This window comes from Malus sylvestris, chromosome 15 (genome assembly GCF_916048215.2).
Source record: "Malus sylvestris chromosome 15, drMalSylv7.2, whole genome shotgun sequence".
Taxonomy (NCBI): Eukaryota; Viridiplantae; Streptophyta; class Magnoliopsida; order Rosales; family Rosaceae; genus Malus; species Malus sylvestris.
In genome coordinates, this window is record NC_062274.1 from 35061643 (window position 1) to 35080028 (window position 18386).

At 38.6% G+C, this 18386-nt stretch overlaps 1 protein-coding gene across 2 annotated transcripts; it reads right to left on the reverse strand.

Annotated features, from left to right (window-relative positions):
* Positions 1–2185: 2185 nt before the first annotated feature.
* Positions 2186–12405, reverse strand: LOC126604036 (protein CELLULOSE SYNTHASE INTERACTIVE 1-like). 2 transcript variants are annotated; one of them, XM_050271089.1, is made up of 8 exons: positions 12132–12405; positions 11701–11865; positions 11390–11463; positions 7241–10286; positions 4489–7033; positions 3368–3822; positions 2748–2864; positions 2186–2616 (listed from the first exon to the last, which is right to left on the reverse strand). In XM_050271089.1, the coding sequence occupies exons 2-8, from the start codon at positions 11764–11766 to the stop codon at positions 2476–2478; spliced, it is 6444 nt and encodes a 2147-aa protein (XP_050127046.1). In that variant the 5' UTR covers positions 11767–11865; positions 12132–12405; the 3' UTR covers positions 2186–2475. The 2 variants fall into 2 exon arrangements, with proteins under 2 accessions (XP_050127046.1, XP_050127045.1); XM_050271088.1 differs by having other exon boundaries at positions 11983–12405.
* Between the last annotated feature and the right edge of the window lie 5981 nt (positions 12406–18386).

An 18386-nucleotide genomic window follows, 5' to 3' on the forward strand; every position in this document is an offset into this window, starting at 1 on the left:
AAGAAAAAGCAACATGTCAGTTCTCAAGCAGGGCAACAAGGGAAGGGAAAACAACCTGTAAGTTTATCTTTGATTATTTTCTCATACATTATATACCAATTTGATTTGATTCATTGAATCAATTCTTTGATTTAGGTGAGAAGGGGGGGATACAAGGGAATGGGGAAACCAAGCAAGACCAGATTTACATGGATTTGTGAGTCAAAGTTATGGGGCAAAAGCTTCTGGAAAGATGGGAAGACCATGGAGGCTTTGAAATAGATAATATTGCTGCTTGTTTTTTGATGTTATGGACCAAGGAGGCCTCGATTAGTTGATGTTACCAGTTGTTTTCTGATGAAGGATGTGAAGACCATGGTGGTTTTGAAATAGATGATGTTTATGCTTGTTTTTTGATGTAGATAGACCATGGAGGCCTGGATTAGATGATGTAGCTATCTTTTTTTTAGAAGTAGATAGTCGTAGACCATGGAGGCCTTATGAATTGTATTTTGAAGACTTAAATTCATGACCGGAATGGTTTGTTTAATGTATTTGATTACTAGACGTGTTTGATTGTTCACATGATCATGATTAAGAATTTGACTGGATGGTGAATGTACATGGTGGGAATTTGAGAATTGGGCGTGGAGGAAGCTTGGGTATCAACTTCAACCTGGGAAATAATATGTTTCCTTAATTGCCCCTACAGTCAGTGTCATGTGCCAAACACATGACTGAATTTAATGGAGTTATTGATGGTGTTAAGGAAAATGACCATAGCTACACATTTTGACGAGTTAAGGGACCAATGATAATGGAAATAAAGTTGAAGGACCATTGCTCCAATTGGGCTAAAGTTGAGAGACCATTGTTACAATTTCCTCTTTTTATTTTATACATTAACTTATCTTTATTATTCAAATCTACTCTAACGTGTCTCTTTTTGCTTAGGTTTTTACAAGTTAATTACTTTTTACTTGTATCTTCCTATTTTTTTAATAATTACTTGGTTATTTGCGATGGACAAGTATACTAAAAGGAGTTATTGATATTCTTCCTTTTAGATAGTGCACTATTATACTTGTGGGTAATTGGATCCTCGGGTATAGCTTCGAAATTATAGAAGTTAACCTTAGCATGTTGCGGCTTATGACCTGTTATACTACATGTTTTGTGTGTGAGCTTACCAATCTATAGTGATGCTAAGAAGATGAGTTATATACTGACAGATAGTGCACTATTACACATTCGTCCTTGCTGTTCAATCATGATCTTTCTTAAACGCATACTTGTATTTGTTTGTTTTGTTATACTTACTGAGTTTGTGCAACTCATTATGCTACACCGTCGGCTTTTTCATAAATAAGTAGATTCAAGGGGGCGCGGGAGGACTATGAAATAAAACAAAGAAATGATGTTTTCTACGTAATTTCCAACTAAACATGCTTCTCTTTTTACTCCGTCTTCATATTTTGGTATTGTAATGTTTATGCAAAACTCATCTATGCTCTCCTTATTTTGAATAATAAAACTCGTGTCGCAAGTACGTGTCATATTTTCTTTTAATATTGACCATGAATTTGGGAAGTGACAGCATCAATATAGTTGTTATATAAAATATAAGTATATAAGAAGAAATATAAGTCATATAAACTAAATAAACAAAAAAAGAATTTCAGCAAAGACCTGTAGAAAACGAAAGTACATTCCCATATACCTCATTGATGCGAAAGTTTCCATTTAGCAAGGACGGCTTGATTAACATGAACTGGGTTTTTTTTTAACCCAAGGACCACCACTAGGTTTCTTAAGGCAAACTTGATTCCACTGAACAATATGCACCTTCCTTTTACTCTCTTTTTTTTTTAATAAACAATATTATCTACACTAAAAGGGTGGGAAGTAGGTTAAGCCTGACAATGAGCTTGTCATAATAATATGGTTCAACTTCGCCTTTGGCGATAATCAAACCTAAGATATCTCACTTACAAATGAAGAAAAATACCACAATTACTCCCATTAGATCACCATAAAAATAGCACACTCAACTTGCCAAACTCAATACCATCCTAACCCACTTCTACATGGATGTCTAAATTGTCCGCCACTCTTCGTCTAAAATTTGGTTTTGGGGTCACAAGGTTTAGCATTTAACCAAAAAAGTACATTAAAATTCAATAACACAAGAATCACAAAGTCGAGATGAAGGAACCCGAAACCGATAAACAACTTTCATTATTTCGTCTTAACATTGACAAGCACACAAGAAAGTTACATGTTTCCCACAAGTTACAAAAGAATACATTCACAAATGACTACTCAATGGACTTTTGACAAAAAAATCAAAATCTTTGGGGTATTATGTACATTCACATGATAAATAATCCACACTGAAAAGAAAAAGAAAAAAATAAGAATTCTCTTTTTGAACATGTTTCACCTAATAATTCATTTGCAGAAGAATCATAACAAAAACTCTTACGGATTTTGTTGTTACTTGTTAGACCACTGGAACTCTATTTCTAAATTCCGTGAGGGCCCGCTTTTGCTTTCTGGTAACAGAGTGTACTCTCCGGCAACTGCTCCCAGCATTACTACGCGATCAATTTGGATGGTTACCTTTCCGAATGAACTCTGTCAATATATCAAACGAGAATAGGTTACCAATTACTGGGTAGAACAAAAATGAAGGATCAGATGAGAAAAGAGCTACTGTTATTGTAGTGAAAGGTGCCTATATGTTAGCAATATCTTTGCCCACTTACCTTTCCCATTTTGCTCTTGTTCTTGCAAGATATGTGGAGCTTCTGGCCTTTCGGGGGACTCTCAAAGGACCACGAAAAGCTTTCATCCCATTCTGGATTAGGGCCAGTTGAAACCACCTGTAAATTCAGAAATTCATGGTGAGAGGTTAAAATGGCACTATATCAAGGTCCCGTATCACAGGAGAAACAGAAAAAGAACACTGTAACATCCCTAGAAACGCAATCAACATGGCTAATTTATTTAGTTTCCATATTTCTACTGTTTTTGCAATAACTATAAAATGTACTCCATTTACTATGTACAGTAAATGGCCTATGATTCAACAGAGGTCACAGTTACAGAGAATTCTACTTCAATACGTCAGTATGAAGACTAGAATTTAGTCAAACAACAACAACAAAGCCTTTTCCCACTAAGTGGGGTCAGCTGTATGAATCCTAGAACGTCATTGCGCTCGGCTGTATGAAGACTAGAATTTAGTCATTTAATAAAATATTATTTTTCATTTCTTCAAGTTCCAAAATAAGACTCATATATTCGACCAAACGAAAAAAATAAGATTCATATCACTTATGAATAGAAAGGGTAGTGGAGAGAACACATTTAAAACCAATTTTACCTTGGTTTGCTTAGGTGGAGTGTTGCCCAGTGTAATCTTGCAATAAACACTAGGGTTTCCCACTGACTGCTTCATATTATTTCCACGCTTGATTATCACCACCAATGTCCCAGGCAAACATTGTAACAAAAATTCTGTCTTCTCCTGAAACCGAGGTGGGCCAGACTGAATTAAGTATTGCAGCAAGGGGATTGCATCAGCTGCAGCAATTGACTGAGCCCTAGAAACTTCAGCTGGGCATGCTGACCAAGCTTGCCTAAGAAGAAAGAGTGCATCCAAGGCAGCTTCTTGAGTTGCCTCAGACCCTGTCTTGAGGGATGTAACAAGATGAGGAATGCTTAACGTTGCAGGTTCTGTGGCTCTAAGTCGTGGGAAATTGCTAAACAGAGCATTCAGAGCTTTCAGATACTCCTCATTCACAGTTCCAGTTGCCCATAAATCCTTCTCAATAGCAGCTAATGAGGCCAAAACAATCATATCAGTTATTTTTCTAAAAGAACAAAGAAAAACATCTGCTTCAGCAGCAAGGTATCCAAGCAACAACTGAAACCTCTGATTCCATAAACTAAAATGAATTAAGGCAATTAGCTACAAACTATTATTAGCACTCCAAAAATCTCATTCTACACTCCTCACAAGTGTATTTTACTTTCTAATTATACCAAGTTTGGAGTGCCAAATGAGATTTTTAGAGTGCTAACAATTCCCTAAACATAGTTTGACATTTTGTTCCAGAAATGATCAGTGTTTATTTTGTCATCATTATATCATCGTTGTGCTATGTCATTGTCGTGTCGTCGATATATGATCTATATGTCATCATTACTGAAAAATGATCATTTCTGTAAACCAAATGCCAAAACATGTTTATTGCAGCTATTTTCTCAATGAATTATGCAGTTGGACCAAAACGATTAATCTAACTTTTAACACTTCAACAAAAATTAAATATAAATTAGCAGATTACTTAATCATTGATGTTCATGTTTCAACCTAAGGGTTCTACCATGTCGCAAACTGCATAACATCGTTTTGAAACTTTTAACCACAATAAAACTAAAGAAGTTATTGCTCCTTAGATAGCTGAATAAAATTCTGCGTAAAAGCCAAAATTAACTTACCAGTAATGGCCCTTACTGTCTCACTAGAAGCATACTCTTGAATGGTATGGTTTGAAAAGAGAAGTTTAACAAACATTGCGGCCTGAATAGATGTATCTGGATCACTTGAACCAATCAGATCCAACACAACCTGGACGCCACCAGCCTCAGCAACTGCTCTTTTATTAGATCTACTGTACATGACAAGGTTTTGCAAAGCACATATCGCTACAACCTTCATTTCTTCAGTAGGTTGGTCTTCAAGCACATTTACTAGTGCACGACAAGCTGAAACAGCGTCAGTACTTCGAGCAAGGCCCTCGTTCTGGAATAGATCACCAAGAGCTAGAGTTGCTAGCAACCTTGCTTGCTGGGCTTGGGTTTGTGGATCCAAGAGGTACTGAGACAATGGTAATATGGCAGACTTGGTAGCCTTAGTTTCTCTGATCTTCACATTGTTCAACAATACTTCCAAAAGCCTTGCAGCAGTTTCCTCACACTGATGAGATCTGAGAAGTTCTAAAAGAGCCTCTAAAGCACCACTTTCAGCCATTGCTTCTGCGCTTGTAGCGTCGTCACTTTCCAGTACCAGAAGAGCGTTCAATGCACCAATTACTGTGCCTTCTGAGCCAGAACGAAGCAACCTTACCAAAACAGCAACAGGCACTTCCAAATAAAATTCAGAACTAAACTGCAGAATGCTTGATAAAACAGCGGCAGCCGATTCCCACAAGGCATGAGGAAGAGATGGATCTGATTGCAATATCACCTTGGACAGTTCAGTGACACCACCCTCTTTTGCTATTTCATTTGGCCATATTAGCGCAATACTAACAAGGGCCTTTACAGCTCTCTGCTGTAATATGTGTATACCAGAGCCAAGAACCCGTATAAGAGGACCAATCACTTGCTGAGTCACTGAATCCTTTTGAAGTTGCTCTTCAAAGAGTAAATGTGACAGAAGCTCAGCTGCCAACTGTTGTACTGCTGGCGCAGGAGAATCAAGTAAGGGAATAATAGGTTCAATAGCTTGGTGGGATGTCAACTTATAGTCAGAACGACACTGTGGATGCTCCAAAATGTTGACAAGAACTTGTAGTGCACTATGCTGCCCATCAGGTCCAAACTCTGGTCTTGTTAGCAGCACAAACAGAGGCTCAACCACTTTTGAAGCAGATGGTCCCTTAGCAATGCTTGCATTGTTGGTCAATATTCGGAGCAGTTCTGCAAAAGCAGCACAGAGAAAATCGGGTGCCTCATGGAGGATGTCAAGTATGCTCTCAATCACTCCAGCTTTCACCATTTCCATCTTACAAGCAGGCCTGTCTTTCCCTAATTTCACAAGGGCTCTGGAAATAGCTTCATGGAGCAGGTAATTCTTACCATAGAGAAGACCTACAAGAGGAATAACTGCACCGTGAGCTGCGACAAGTTCTGCCAGTTGTTCATCATCAACAAGTTTATCCAACGCACGGACAACTGAATGCTGCGCAGGACTGAACTCAGTCACAAGAAGAGACACCAGAGGCTCCACACATCGAGCCGCAGCCATTGTTGACCTGATTCTTGTATTCCCAAAGAGAACACAACACAACTCGGCAGCATCCCCTTTCAGCTCCATTGAGCAATTTGATGAAAGAATCTTGCAAAGAACATCCACTGCATTCATTTCAACGTCTGCTACTGCTAAGGCTCTTGATGGATTTTCACTCAGCAGCCTTACCAACGCAGCAATTGCAGCATGCTGCTCCTTCTCAGAACCAGTATTGAGAATCTCCACCAAGGGTTGAACAGCTTGTCGAGCACTTTCTGCATTCCTTATATGGTCAGCAGAAAATAAGCTTTCCAATGCTTTAGCAGCACTGTACCTTGAAGCCCTTCCACCTAACCGTAAAACTGCCACAAGTTGACCAACAGCACCAAATGAAGAGTCATGTCTCCTAATTTCAGCACTGCCAAATAGTATACCTAACAGATCTGTAGCAGCTTCCTCAGTTGCATCTTGAGGGCCAAGTGAAAGATACTTGGTCAGTGCTTCCAAAGCTCCTGATTCTACCATTACAATTTTATTTGATGGACAGTCTTTTGCAAGCTGAGTCAGAAGCCCGAGTGCTAAAAATGGAGCTCCAGGACGATCTGGAATGGGTTTGAGAAGATCAACAAGTGCAGGTATTGCTTTCCTAGAAGTGGCACCAACCCTTATGTCTTCAACTCTAAACAACCTCTCGAGTGCAACTTGCTCAGGATAACGCACTAAACCAAACTCTTCTGACAACTGCAAAAGATCACTTATATCAACATCCGCACAGCCAAGTAGGGAAATGAGCCCGCCTGCTGCTCCAGAATTTGCAACAGATAGGAGAGTCCCCCTGCTACCATTACAGACAAGGCTGGCCATCGCCTGTGCAGCAAAATATCTGGTGGGCATCTCCTCTGATCTCAACCAGTTTGCAAGTACTGGTATAGATTTCATGGTTGCATGTGCTCGTATGATGTCTCTGTTTTGAAACAAGATTGCCAGCAGCAAAGTACAAATCCATATGCTACTATCTTCTTTAAACTCAATCTGCATATATTACACCAAGAACCAAACCAGGTTAGATCATTAGAACTACAAACAATATTTAATGGATAAGTAAGCAGTTAGGTAGAGAGCAACATTTTTCTATGATGGAGCTGCATATATTATATACGAATTCAGAGATAATGAAATGTATCATGATCTTCTTCCTTATTGAGTGAACACATTAAGCAAAATGAGAGAGTTGATTACCTGAGAGTAGGGTGAGAAATCATTTGAGATCCTGTCAGTGAGGACTTCCACAGCCCCAGCCTCCATAATCTCAATTTTGCACCTTTCATCGTGACAGGCAAGAACAGACAGTAGCCACATAGCTAAATTGACACCACTAATTACTCCTGTGCTTGAATAAGATTCATCAATCCTTGTTTCCTCTTTAGTATGCCTATAAATGCCAATAGAATCATTCTCATTATTCCCTGGGTTTCCCAAAAAACTAAGCATTGCAACAAGAGCTTGAATTAGATGGGTGCATAAGTTTGATTCACTCAGATCTTCGACAACTCTCTGATAACTAACTTTTGCAACACAAATAAGGAGTGCAGTTCCTCCAGTTTTAACCTTTGATTTCGTTGAATTGATCACCCTTTTGGCAATTGATGAAATACATCCATAAGCAGTAGCAACTGTGTCCCCCAATACATCAGGCTGATCTCTGCAAAGCCGTGATAATATTTCAATAGCCTTATCCTGCAACAAGGGTGTTGCATCAGCAATGGACAAAACTATTGGGGTTATGCTTTTCGGGAATTCAGCTAAAACTGCCCATGCAGGTTTTATTTCTCCAGTAGCTCCTTCTGACCCAGATAGAATAGCAAGTGCCTCAAGTGCCTCTGATGTGGCAACAGAATCATGATTAATAGATTCTAGAAAAGAAACTAATGCAAGAACAGTTCCAGCACGATTCACACAATCAGTTAAAGCATAATCAATTTGACGAGAATGGAGCAAGCGAGCAATTGCTGCTGCTGCATGGGTCTTTCCAGATACCGTGCCTTCACGCAAAACTCTAGTAGCTGGGAAAATAATATCTTCAGCAACTGCTTTCTCTGAAACTTCACTGTCCAAAATAAGATTAGCCAGAGCACATGTTGCTAGTTCTACAACTTCCAGAACTGAAGAGTTAGCAAGCACAACTAATGGAGATAATACATCTCGAGCAACAGCTGCCACATCCCGGTTTTCTTTAATCGAAAGAAATATTGCCGCAAGGCAGCGTGAGGCCTCTGCAAGGATATATACAGATTCAACACTAATCAACTTAATGGCGGACCAAAGAGTTTTAACAGCAATGCTACTTTCACGCAAGTCCTTCCTGGATCCAAAAATTCCAGCTAAAGCTGATGCAGACTTGGCTTGAGTTTCTTCTTTAGTTGAGCTCAATAATTTTATCATTGTCTCAATTGCATCATTAGCAGCACTACCTTCACGTGATATATCGTTGAGGGGGACTACAGACAGCATACTTTTTAAAGCATCCAAAACATACACTTTAGATTCAGGTAGATCACTGGTCAACAATGCAGTAAGTTGGCTGATGGTTGCTGTATCAGATTTATGGATCAAATGATTTAAAGTCTTTGCTGCAATTTCTTTTCCGTTTGAACTTCCATTCTTTAGAAGCCACAATAATGCAGGAACAGCATCAGCGCTTTCGACACATGCACGTATATCTTCACTGTGGTTGCATAGATTCCTAAGGATTGATGCTGAATCTTCCTTGGCTTTTGCCGATCCCGTCTCCAGAATCTGAACAAGTGGAGGTATGCCACCAGCAGCAGTAATAGCCCATTTACTTTCATCATTCTCATTAGAAAGCAGGCAAAGCAGTGCAACTGCACATTCTTGCTGCTGTTCTGATGAAAGCCCAAGAAGTGATATCAACAGTTGAACCCCTTCACGGCCTTGAAGCGCACGCCACAGACTTTCCTCACTATTGCAAAGTGTAAGAAGAGCTCTCATTAGCTCATCCTGGACTTCATTTGTTGCCATTGTGATCAAACCAACAAGCAAACGCTTTGCCTCTGAATTGGCGAGTTTAACTGAGAGTACAGAATTCCCATACAAACTTGCAAGGGCCTCTATGGTTCGTTCCTGAACAAGAAATGGTAAACGCGGTTTGAACTGTGAAACCAATGTCTGCTCAATAACCACAGGATCTGATGCTCTATTAGATTCTGCTGTACTATCATATATCATCAGAGCTGAAGCTAAAGCCCCTAATGTATCAGCAATTTGAGCAGGTGAGGTGCAAGATCCAAGGCTTTGCCCAAGGCTTGAGATGACATATGACAAACCACCAGAAATATTTGCTAAAGCACACATAGCATTCTCTTGCAACGCTTGGGCATACTCACCCTGCATGAATTCTTTTGAAGGGGCTATTGTAGCATTTATCAATACAGGAATGCCGTTGAAGTTAGCTACTTCCCGCCTTGCTTCTTTACACTGGCCAGAAAGAGATTTAAGAGCACCTGCAGCTTCTGCTCTAACAGAAGCTTCATTTCCAGATCCTAAAAGCTTGAGAAGTTGTTTGGTAGCCTCTGAGGCCAGCACCTTAGAACAGACGGATGCATCTTCCACCATCATACATGCAAGAAGAAAGCACACGTTAGCTTGAGTGCTTGACTGTCCAGTTGTCAGCAACTTCACAAGTATATCTACTCCTCCAGCTTGGAAGGTTGCAGTCCAGAATCCCTCAGTACTGCTGGATAGGTTCTTTAATGCTCCAGTCAGCAAGCTATCAACCAAACTGCCAGTCTTGATCCCTTTTTGTAGCTGCTCCCAGAGCACTGGCACAACTCCTTCGGTTGAAAATATTTTTGATCCAACATGATCCCTGGCACCACCTTGGGAAACAGCATAAATTGTCTTTGCAGCTGCAATTTGCCCTTCTGCTGAGCTGGACCTGAGTAGACCAAGCAAAGGCGGAATGCATCCTCCAAGCAAGACTTTCACCCTTAGTTCATTCTCCTTGCAGAGAGAGCCTAAAACAGTAGCAGCTTGTATCTTAACTCCAACTGAACCTGATCGAAGAAGAGAAACAAGCACTGGGACTGCTTGAGAGTGAGATCCAACAGCACTGAAAGCATTTTCACGAGTATCAATAAGCTCAAGCAACTGCTTCAACGAATACTCCTTCTCTTGTACAGATGAGGAACTTTGACGCAGCTGCTCAATGCATTGGGCAACACTTGCCAATGTCCCATCTGCATCCTCCATGCTACTACTACGGTCTCTGTAAGAAATTTGAGAACCAAAGATAATTTAGTTGGAATTATCCCCTCGTTTTATAATAAACACAGCTTGTATTACCAAAAGAAATACAACACCGGGGACAAGGTGGCCCTCATTAAACACCTATTAGCTACATCTAAAACAAGGAAACACACTGAAAAAATGTAAAACAACAGGACGTAATTACAAGACAACAGAATTCCAAATATATAGCATGAAAAACAAAGCCTATAACCTCAGAGAAAATAATTGATGGTGAAACTTAGTATTTCAAATTGACAACCTTTTATTGCTTCTCATTTATTTACAGATTGCAGAAGACATAGATCACAAGTTAAATTCCGCCATACAACTCAACCCCATAAAAATTATACAAAAAGTTAAAAACTGAAAAAACATCCACCTAAAGGTAACCAAAATGCATCATTGCTTCAAAGAACAAGTACTGATTCTATCATAACAGCATTTATTGGAAAAATCCACCAATATAGTAAGCATATAATGCGTTGGAAGGGATATGCTGTGTAGGAAATTTCAAGAAAAACTACCTATATCATTGTCAATCTTCCTGCCTATTGAATACAACACTCTACATGTTCTTTCTCCTGTGATGGAGCTAAGAACTTCTAAGGCATGATTACGATATGAAAAACTGTTTCTTAAAACAGTATTAATTCTGTCATAAATTTGTGACAGAAGGTGTTGTTCTTGATTGATTCATAAGCCACTAAACAAAGAACAAGTTTTGCTAGAACGGAGAGACTTTGTGTAGAAGAGTAGATAAGCCACATAAAAAATTAAAAATTAAAAAAGTAAGCAACCAGATCCCCAGCTTCTTTTGCGTGAAATCATTTTGGAAATATATGACCTCCACCCTTAGGATTAGACACAGAAATGGACTATCGTTAATGGAAGTGCTATCTCCTAAGAGAGACCGGTACAAGTATTTCTCCATCCTGCCACAAGCAGACACTTGCCCACAGAAAGCAGCAAAATACCCACTAGCATAACCCACTATTACCTTAATGATTACCAAGTGGCAAACAAGTTCATTCTACCAACTTCGCTTGCCAAAAAAAATTGCAGAAAGAAATTTTAACTGACCGTGAACCCATTTTTATAAGAGAATGTGGTGTTGGGGGCTCTGAATCTTGAACTTTTGCATCACCATTCCTTTCCTGAAATCACAAGAACGAAAGCAATGAGAAAACAATCCATTATGTGTTTACGCACTTCTAGACTGTAGAGTAATAATGTATACCAAACACTGTGCAGCAGAAAGAGGCATATAGATTGGACATTGAAACAAGATGGAAAATGGGATCTTGTGCATCCCACACAACAAAATATTCATAACAGAAAGAAACCCACATAAGAAATGAAACAAAACCGACATAAAAGGCGGGTACGGGTACCAGATCATTAGGTGTAAGGGTGCTGCCATTGGTGGCAGCATACCTCCATCCCACTGTGGTTGCCATGGCAGCTTTGCTGCTACTCTTCAAGATTCCTTAGGAAAAACCAGCGAAGAGAAGAGACCAGCTTTGCTCTTCTCCAGATCTACCTCACCTCAAAGCCGCCTGCCACCCAAACACAATGAATCCAGATCAGATAACAAATCTAACAATTGTACTATAAATTGAAGCATAATTGAGTGTGTGAGTGAGCTAGTGAAGCTGAATTGACTTGTTCCTCACTTGCAGTTCTTTCTGCAGAAGAAACGAACAGATCAACACACAATTGCTCTCTCACAGGAAGGCGGACTCGGACGAGATCGAATCAAGTGCAAAGAATTCACAATCCAATTGTGCAAATGTGCAATTGCGAGAGAGATGGAGGAGCTGACCTTGAGAGAGAGAGAGAGAGAGTGAGAGATGCGGAAGGTGTTTGGTGCATCAAATCGATTGAATTGGCAATTGGGTTTCGTAAAAGACAAGGGAATTGAAGAGCAACAACACTACAACTACAAGCAACAAATCAAAAAGCTCTCTCTCTCCCTCCCTCCTCACTACAATGGCAATTGGGTCTACGTTTCCATTAGATACGAAGCAAGAGAGAGACAGCCCAATTAGACCACCGACAATCAATTTCAAGCGTCAAACGTTTGCTTCCATGGCTTGGCTTCGGCTTTCTTTTCAGCTCTGTACTTAGCTGACAGCTTTCGCTCTTTATTTTCTTTGGATCAGGATCCTCTCCTGACCTTACAAAACTGGGCCTACTGAGCAGCCAATCGTGGCCGTTGAAATTTGATTCAACGGCTACAATTATTATAACTTTTAGACGGTCCCTTGTTTGTATCTGTTTAATCAAATTTCAACAACCACGATCTCCTACTCACCAAGCTCAGTTTTTTAAGGTCATGAGAGGATCCTGATCCATTTTCTTTTCCGTCTTATTTTTAATTCATTTGGGAAAGAGGATCCTGTCCCGCACTTTGCTAGGGATTCCACATTCTAACCATTTATCGTACATCATGTGGTCAGTTTTTGTTATGTACTATTTATATTTAATTTTAAATAAAAAAAGTCAAATAATTTCTGACCGCACGACACACGATAAATGTCTAAGATGTGAGGATCCCCACAAGTTGGATCCAAATGGAACCTTTTCTTACACCATCTTCAATGGGATTCTATTTCAACAACCACGAGGTAACCTAGTAGTTGGAGACAAATTTCAGGTCCATATTCTACACGGCACGTTATGGTTTCGATTCTCACTGCTGGTGAATCCCAGGATGGTGCCCAGAGAGAGGTTGAAATGCCTCTATGAATCTTTCTGACCCGTGAAATAGTGGACTGCCCTGACAAAGTTACCAGCTTGTCCCCTTTTAAAAAAAAAAATTAAAATGGGATCATATTCCTTACAGCATCTATAATGGGCTCCTTAGAGCATTTTCGGCTTTCTTATAGCACCTTGTATGGGCTTCTTAAATCAGCTCCTAACTAAAATTAGGGAGGATTTCAAAAAAAGAATATAAAAAATTAAAAAAATTAAAAAAAAAAACAACTTCACTAATGCTCTCTATCCACCTCCTAAGATAGAAATTCATCTAGGAGATAAAACTTTGCTTTAAAATAGAGAAAATAATTGGAGATGCTCTTAATATTTAAGGTAAATTACATAAAACTACCTCAACTACAGACCGAATCACAATCTTATACCACATGTTTTAAAAATTACAATGTCATACCTCGTCTTACGAATTTGTTGCAATGTCAGACCTCCGCCAATTTTTATGTTAAGGGCTTGCGTGGCTTGAGGTAGGCCCACTCCCTAACCCAATTGGATTAAAAAATTAAAAATAAAACTATTTAAATATTTTTATAAAAAAAAGTGGGACCCACCCCTACAAACTCATCAACCTCACCTTCTTCCCCAGTCCACCGACGGCATTGATCTCGTCGTCTTTTCCCTCACCTGGTTTCGCTCCTTCCTCGACCGCTCCCTCCACCTCAACCTTCTTTGCCACTCATTCGACTCCCCCTCCCTTCGTTTCTCCTTTCTCTTCCTGTAGAAGGACTTTCGATTTTCCACAACCCCAGCTCACCCCATCCTAAACCACCTACAACCTGCAACCTGCAACCTCCGATAACGCAACCAGCCCTTCCCCCACCCAGACCCCCATATTTTTAGATAACCACCCTAAGCGCTCCAAATATTATACCTTTTTCAAATATGGGACTCCTCCATCCTATCATTTTGGAAAATTTCATGAATAATTTATTTGAAATCTTTAATTGTGCTTTCTAGTTTTCTGATAATAGCTTCAATTGGAATCCTTTATATTTTCCAATTTAAGTCTGAAGGCATTGAAATTAGAACCCAATGGGGCTTTACCTCTAGAATTTGGAGGGATAAAAATAGCACCATAACCCACCATAGCCACCAAATGTCTGGAGCCTTGGTTCACCGGAACCAAGTTCTCCTGTTTTCCAGAAAACTAGAAAAGTTAAAAGAAAAAAGAAAGAAGCTCTGGTTCACTGTGCTTGCATCCCGTTTGCGAGGAAAACAGCAAAAAGGGAAGAAAGGGGAAGAAAAAAGAGATTACGGGAGGCAGAGATGGGGAGGAGAAAAAGGCAGAAGGTTGAGGTGGAGGGAGCGGGCGAGGAAGAAGCAGGACCAGTGAGGGAGAAGATGGCAAGATAGATGTCATTAGTGGACTGGATAAGAATGTGACATTGATAAGTTTGTAGAGGTGGGTCCCACATTTTTTTTTATAAAAATATTTAAATAGTTTTATTTTTAATTTTTTTAATCCAGCTGAGTTAGGGAGTGGGCCCGCCTCAAGCCACTTTAGCACTTAATAGAAAAATTGACAGAAAATTTGACGGAGGTTGGACATTGCAACAAATTCGTAAGATGAGGTATGACATTTTAATTTTTAAAACATGAGGCATGAGATTGTGATTCGATCTATAGTTGAGGTAGTTTTGTATAATTTACCTTAATATTTACTTCTCATGTTTATCTACTCACCATGATGGCCAATCATGAGAAGTCTGATAGGAATATATTTATGCGACTTAGTTAGCTTGTTTTCTTGCATTTTCATAGCTAGTTTCTACTTATTATAGTGTTTTAAGTTATTTTCGTGTGTTTGTAGATTCAAATGACAAAGTTGGCAAGAAATTGCATTTTGGAGCATTTTGAAGCAGTTTTGGGCATCAAATGGATAGCTTATGAGTGGAGCAAGGTGGATGGACAAAATTGAAGTTCAAGAGGCTAGGAATGTGCTGAAAAGATGAAGAAAATAAATCCAAAACAAAGAAGATAAGGAATCAGCTCAAAAGAAGAAGTCATTATCCAAAACATCATCCTACCTTATCTTATCCAAACTAACCTTATCCAAACTAACCTTATCTTATCTTATCCTTTCCTAATCTAGCCTTATCCTACCTTATCTTATCCAAATCAGTTTGCGCTTTAATTCCAGTTATTTCTAAGGGATAATTATACATTTAAAACACATTATAATTGGTTTCTAGAAGCCTTATCCCTATCCTACATTGGTGTCGCACCTATCCTTTTAGAACTTTCCCTTAAGTTTTCTAGAAGGCCCTATTCCTTGTCCTTAAAACCTGGCGCCTAATCCCTTTAGTATTCTTTCTAGAAGCCGTGTATCCCCTATCTTTGTTAGCCTTGGTTTCTGATTGTTTTAAACCCATTCCACTTGGGTTTTGGTTACATAATCATTGTCCCACTTTAATTTCTGAAACCTAGCCTAATCCTTAGGTATTGTGCCGCACCTCAGCCCTATAAATATACATCTATGCCGCACAACTCAAACCATCACCCTCTACCATATTTTCCTACACCACACACCCATATATTTAGATACAATTGAGAGAGTTCTTGAAGCCCTTTGTTGTGCCTTGCCATTCAACATTGGATTGCTGGAGCGTTCTTAGGTGTTTTCTATCTTTTATTTTCAATGTCTAATTTAAGTTATCTTTGTTTAATTGCGAACATGAGGAACTAATTTCTTTATAGTTAGAGGTGAATTCAAAGCCATGAATATATGTTTTATATGAATTGATTACATCCAGTTATTGTTTCTTGAGTCTTGAATGTGATTTGCTTATCTGCGTTATTAAAACTTGTTTATGTATGTTGATTGATGATGCATACTTAATTTGCATGCATGAATTTGATGCTAGAGTATAAGAGAGTTTCACCTAATCGTTATGAACTTATATTTACAAGTAGTGGAAGTCACTAGTCATGATTGCATTAAGTAAATCCTTGGCAGGAGTATCATGCTTTTCATAGTTACGAATGTCTCGTCAAGGCTTATGATTTTCAAAGAACTTAATGACCTTTGATATGTTTTCTATCATGCTTTTCATAGTTAGGGGACTTGAGTAGAATAATTTGGTTGTGATGTATATCCCGTCCAATTCAATGAAATAAGGAAAATCGTATGGTTAATTTGTGTTATCACGGTTAACTTGGGGTGTTGTCATTCATGGTTTAAAGGAATAATAACTGGAAATTGGTTTGTATGCATATGTCATATGTGGAGAAGGACCCTCTAACTAGCCTTTCACCCTTTTCAATTCACCAAATTCGTTTTTTATAAAGTGTTTTATGCAAAGTTTCTGTTTTAAGTTTTAAATTCGTCAAAAACAATCCCCCTTTCATTAAGTCTTGTTAGTTGAGTCATAATCTGTTTTCTTATAATGTTTTGAGTCTTTCTAGTTTAAAATTCATCCAAAGTCACCCTTAGTGTTAGTTTGGAGTTAGTTTGCTTGTTTTGTGCTGTTTTAAGTAGTTTGAGTCAATTTTGAGTCATAAGAGTCTAGTTTAGTGTTTTCAAGCCTAGTTTAGTGTTTTAGAGTTTAATTTGTGTAGATTAGCAGCCCTTCTAATCCCCGGCCTAAAACGATCCCTATTTTTATATACTACAATCATAGGGTTTTAATTTGAGTGTTAGAATATTTCACATCAAAGTCCACTCACCATTATGACCAATTGCTACAAATAATTTGATTGAAAATAAATCAAAAGATTGTAACATCTATACAATTAATTTAATCATTTAACCAATACGTTAAAACCAATGCTATGTAACTGAAGAATTTTGTTTCAACCGATTTGAAAATAATAGCTAGTAGAAACAATTAAATGCCATATGTCAAGAAATAAGATTGGGATCAAAACTTAATTTGATATCAAATCCATTCAATGAGTAGTATAAAAGTTTAATCACAAAAGTTAGTTTTAAAGATATGGTCAATTCAAAGATAATTCAAAGATATAAAAGTAAATCGAATAAAGGATCAAATATAATTAATATAATCATAACTAACAAAGGAAATTTAAGATGAGATTTTGTATTTTGAAATACCACTTAAAAATTCCAACAAGTAATGAACTCATAAAGAGATACTAATAATTTGCACAACCACACGTGCTAGATTTAATTGTCACAACACTCCCTTATGCATGGAGCTATCGAGTCCATGCTAGACGCTGAGGCAGCTGTAGTTAGATCAGCCTTCCTCCGACCCTAGAAAATCATGGTCCCATAAGGAGCAAAATGCTATCATCAAACATTGCTTCGACTTTTTTATTTCCGAGCAGTTCTAGAATAACGAGGGAGACAAAAAGAGAATTCGCTCCGTTGGAACTCCAGAAGTGCCTAGACTATAAAAGAAGAAGAAGAAGACGATGATGAATAGGTTTGATAACGCTGTGAAGAAGTCTGTTGAAGAAGGAGCTCAGCCGTCCCGCAAGGGAAGACCAATGAGGCACTCAAAACTCAGCCTCTCACTCTGTTCGAGTTAAAGCTCCTTGAGGTGGAGCGGTGGTAGACTTCAACACTTTTAGCAATTAAAAAATAAGAAGAGATAGAGGTAATCCTGAGCAAAGGCGAAGGTTTCATTGATAATTGCGTTATCAAAGATGAATTCTAGAAGGGTGTATTTATACTAGTTGAGTGAGAGAGACTTTTTAAGATATAAAATCTGTATTAAACCAAGAGAATTCCAGAGAATATCTAAGAGTAGCTATTGCATCATCTTAGGAGTATGATTACTTGATGCGCACGTCAATCCCTAGATAATAAGAATCTCCAAGAATATAGGAAACTTATATGATCCTTGATCGGATCAGGTTTTCGTATCTGTCAAACGAGAATGGTCAATCTTGGTGAAATCGGAAGAGTTCGTCTACCTTTCCAGAATACATGATATGGTGGCACCGCTGGTCTGTCTGTGCACCCTAGTATGATTAGAGTTGTTTAGTCAATGACCAAATTTTTGAGGTATTCATATCCCGGTCCACCTTCTCCGCCCCTGGAAAATCATGATCTCACAATCAACATTTAGACCATGTTTTTAGAAGTACCTAGATTGCAATGATGAATCTTGTGAACGGGTTTATAGCAAAATATCATTCAGTTCCTTAGCACAATGTTAAGAGTGTGCTTGATAACGTGTTATGGCCTATTTTGCTGAAGGGAGAGAAAAGGTGTAGCAAAGAGAGAGAAGAAAGGGTTGAATTTTTATGAAGTGTATTTCCCATCATCTGTGCCTTTTTTTATAGTAAATTGGATAAAATTTCTTGCTTTGTAAGTAATAAACTCATAAAGAGATAA